At 46.7% G+C, this 3846-nt stretch overlaps 2 protein-coding genes across 2 annotated transcripts; both read left to right on the forward strand.

Annotated features, from left to right (window-relative positions):
- Window positions 1-788: 788 nt before the first annotated feature.
- LOC127348117 (chemocyanin-like) lies at window positions 789-1508 on the forward strand. Its single transcript, XM_051374212.1, has 2 exons — window positions 789-1051; window positions 1136-1508. Exons 1-2 carry the CDS (start codon window positions 874-876, stop codon window positions 1336-1338), a joined length of 381 nt encoding a protein of 126 aa, XP_051230172.1. The 5' UTR covers window positions 789-873; the 3' UTR covers window positions 1339-1508.
- A 66-nt stretch (window positions 1509-1574) lies between these two features.
- On the forward strand, window positions 1575-3156 carry LOC127346554 (uncharacterized). Its single transcript, XM_051372842.1, has 2 exons — window positions 1575-2673; window positions 3125-3156. The coding sequence occupies exons 1-2, from the start codon at window positions 1575-1577 to the stop codon at window positions 3154-3156; spliced, it is 1131 nt and encodes a 376-aa protein (XP_051228802.1).
- The last annotated feature ends 690 nt before the right edge of the window (window positions 3157-3846 follow it).

A 3846-nucleotide genomic window follows, 5' to 3' on the forward strand; every position in this document is an offset into this window, starting at 1 on the left:
GTTAGTTCAACTTGATGTTCATTTTGGTTCTTTTTTCGTTGCAATGGCTGATCCTGGGGATTTGTGTGTCTAGTATATAATTATGATTCATGCTCTTGATATTCATTTTTGGTAGTTTTTCGTTGCAATAGTCAATGATTATACTCTGGCTCCATCAGATGAGAAAAGATGCCCATAAGACCTTATCATATGCACATATACATCATTTGCTCATTCGATTTGATGTTGTAGGCATTGTTTTTCCTCATGTGTATTTATATGAGGTTTCACCTATGGGTACTTGAATTTTTTTCAAATGCATTTTCGATGATTAAAATGTTTAGATGCGCACTACAGGTTCGTCAACGTTTGTTTTGGTTCACTGGCTAAATATGTATACAATATCCAATGTAAAGTATCGATTGTGATGTTTGAGAGAGATTGATTATCGTATGGTACGGTGCGCAGCCCACTCCAGTTATACTCCACTTTTCTGCATATTTATTCTCCGTCCACACTCATAACGCACTCACGTCTAGTAGTCTACCCATGTATATGTAGGACTTGCCGCGGTCGGTCGATGTCCCAAGTTCCAAAAGAAAATAATGGCCGCCCCTCCATTGCTGTGGGTCGTTGGCCAACCCCATTCCACTCCCCTCTACGCTTCGACAAGAAAAATAGAGCACTCCAGCCGGTATTCCAATTTTTTCCTCCAATGCATTCGGGCCTATTTTCCATCGGGCCTCCACTCCGGCGAGCCTATAAAACCGCTCCTGTCTGTCCATCGCTGACCACCATCGCACCTCACAGTCTCTCTCAACATATATCTGCTCTCTGCCTCCACTCGTACGTACGTGCTTCAGACTCAAGATCAGTGATCACTAGCTGCTAGCAATGGCGCAGGGAAGAGGCAGTGCAGTTACCGTGGTCGTCGCGCTCCTGCTCGTCTGCGTGCTCTTCAACGCCAGAGTTGCCGACTCGGCGGTGTACAACGTCGGCGACAGCAGCGGCTGGTCCTTCAACACCGACTCCTGGTCCACCGGCAAGCGCTTCAAGGCCGGCGACGTCCTAGGTACGTCCTATGTCCATGCATGATGTGTTGCTGCAAACCGACTGCGACGAAGTTTTGATTCATGCGACCTGAATGTGGGTGCAGTGTTCAAGTATGACGCGACGGCGCACGACGTGGTGGCGGTGAGCGCGGCGGGGTACAGGGCCTGCGCCAAGCCGGCGAGCGGCGCAAGGGTGTACAAGTCTGGCGCCGACCGCGTCACGCTCGCCCGCGGCACAAACTACTTCATCTGCAGCATCGCCGGACACTGCCAGTCCGGCATGAAGATCGCCGTCACCGCCGCTTGATCCATCACACCATGCACGTCACGTCGCAGTCCTACTCCTGAATAACGTAGCTGTTAACATAATAAGTATGCGCCCGTCGATCCTATAATAACGTTGTACGGTTTGATTCCGACCCTGATCGTGTTTGTGGTACACCCCCAAATAAAAGGACACCTGATGGTTGAACCGAACTGTGAGGCAGCACGGCCGCAGTACACACCAGCTCAATCTTTCCCTCGCCCAAAAGCCTACCGACCATGCCGCCGCCGCCACCGACCCTGCCGGACGAGCTTCTCGAGGAGATCTTCCTCCGCCTCCCGCCCAACGAGCCGGCGTGTCTGGTGCGCGCCTCCCTCGCCAGCAAGCTCTGGCTCTCCCTCCTCTCCGGCACTAGCTTCAACAGCCGGTACCGTCAGTTCCATGACGCTCCCCCAATGCTCGGGTTCGTTTATTCACGTCCTCCGTTCTCCGGATCGGTAGTGCCGAGCTTCGTCCCAACCACGAAGTTCGGCGCACACAGCAATCCCGACAGGACATCCGATGTGCTGGACTGCCGTCATGGCCGCGTCCTCCTTTTGGATACGGGTGTGGCACCCATGGAGCTCGTAGTTTGGGACCCAATGACAGGCCGCCGTGCCCGTAGGGGGCTATGCGTGCCCGAAGGCTACCGCTGCAACGGCTATGTGGCCACGGTGCTATGTGCCGTGGCGGGCTGCGACCACCGCGCGTGTCATGAGGGCCCCTTCCGGATCGTCTTGCTCAGGGTTGACATGAGCCATGGTGGTTGTGTTGCAAGCGCGTTTGTATCCTCGGCGGAGATGGGTGAGTGGAGCGATAAGTGCTCTCGCGTGGATCTTGAGACCCAATATGCAGTCATCGAACCAAGGCCTCCCGTTCTCGTTGATGGCGCACTATACTTCATGCTTTGGTACAACTGGGATATTCTCAAAATTCTCAAGTACGACTTGGACTCCAATTGCTTATCGCTGCTTGACGCGTCGATGGTTGGGGTTTCCACTGGCAGTGCAGCTATCCTCACGGCGATGGAGGATGGCAGTTTGGGAGTTGCACACCAAGAGGGGTTAACCCTCAACCTGTGGTCAGGGACGATTGGTTCGGACGGAGCCGCAACATGGACTCAAAGTCGAGTCATCAATCTTAAAGATGTTCTCCCCATTCAAAATCCCAAGCAAACACTCAGACTGATTGGATCGGTGGAGGGCCGCGATATACTTTTCGTGATCATGGATCTTGGTATCTACGAGATTAATCTCAAGCCATTACGCTGCAAGAAGATATGGAAGAGAGAAAGGCTATGTGCTTTCATTCCGTACATGAGTTTCTATGATCCACGAGGTAAATTTGTATCTTATTTCTTTTGTCATTTGAAGCAAACTCATAAGTAATAATATACCTGTTGTGGAACGAGCAAAATATTTAATGTCTAAGCAGGGCTAAAGTAATATACGATTTTTCACACTTGACAATAATATGTAGTTACTTCTACCTAACTGTCAATTTTATTTTTTCGATAATATGTGTGCATCCTAGTTATGCAGAGGCTGGATGTAATTGCTTCTTAAAGAAATAAAGCATCCTTTATCGAAAAAAAACTGTCAATTTTATATATATACCCCTCCATCTAAAAATAGGTGCCTCACTTTTGTCTAGATACGGATGTATGTAGATGCATTTTAGTCATAAATACATCTGTATCTAGCTAAAGTTGAGACACCTATTTTTAGATGGAGGGAGTAGTATCATCCCATCTCCATCCGTTAGTTACACGAGAAATTTATGTTTGCAGAAAGGATAAGGCCTTCTGATGCAGCATATTGACAACATATTTTTGAGATATGTTTAAGGGCAGAGTGCACTCTGATAAATAGGAAACATGAATCATTAAAGGCGCTGGGGCTTTATGATGAATTATATCACTATAGCCATTGGTGTTGGCTTTTTGGAGTGCATAAGAGGGTAAATGAATAATCTTGTAATGAAATTTGTTGCAGGACCTGCTATGTGCTGTGTTTAATTTGCTTGAAAATGTATCTCCACATAGTATCTTAGTCTTCACATCTTAAAATTCTTAAGTTTGATGTCCCAGATTTTATCCAAGTTCTATATTCATCTACGAAAACATGTACAATTGATCAGCAGCGGATGTGGAGTATCTCTAGACCGAGTTAGTGATTTTTTATGTTACCTGATACATGATAATTTCTGCATGCTAATGTCACTCTAAAATCGAAAATCATCTTGTGAATATATTTAGATATGCATGTCAAGTGTTCATGTCACTGCAGATCTTCTTAGCAAACAATGTAACACGAGAATAACTCGGCTTTCATGACCTTATTATGAACCTATTATAAAAAAATGCATTTTTTCGAAATGGAGACGACGCTCCAGCCTGCATCGATTGATGCATGCGGCTTTTATTGCTTTATTAAATAAAAAATTACATAACCTAGCTAATTTCCCATACATCACCTTATTTGAAAAAAGAACACAAACTTTTTGTTTGGC

Source organism: Lolium perenne, chromosome 4 (genome assembly GCF_019359855.2).
Source record: "Lolium perenne isolate Kyuss_39 chromosome 4, Kyuss_2.0, whole genome shotgun sequence".
Taxonomy (NCBI): domain Eukaryota; kingdom Viridiplantae; phylum Streptophyta; class Magnoliopsida; order Poales; family Poaceae; genus Lolium; species Lolium perenne.

Bases quoted from the DNA above. Each gene is read 5' to 3' on its own strand.
- LOC127348117 (XM_051374212.1), top strand. From the start codon at position 874: ATGGCGCAGGGAAGAGGCAGTGCAGTTACCGTGGTCGTCGCGCTCCTG. The intron at 1,052-1,135 runs GTACGTCCTATG...ATGTGGGTGCAG, and splicing joins CAAGGCCGGCGACGTCCTAG to TGTTCAAGTATGACGCGACG.
- LOC127346554 (XM_051372842.1), top strand. From the start codon at position 1,575: ATGCCGCCGCCGCCACCGACCCTGCCGGACGAGCTTCTCGAGGAGATC. The intron at 2,674-3,124 runs GTAAATTTGTAT...TTATGTTTGCAG, and splicing joins GAGTTTCTATGATCCACGAG to AAAGGATAAGGCCTTCTGAT.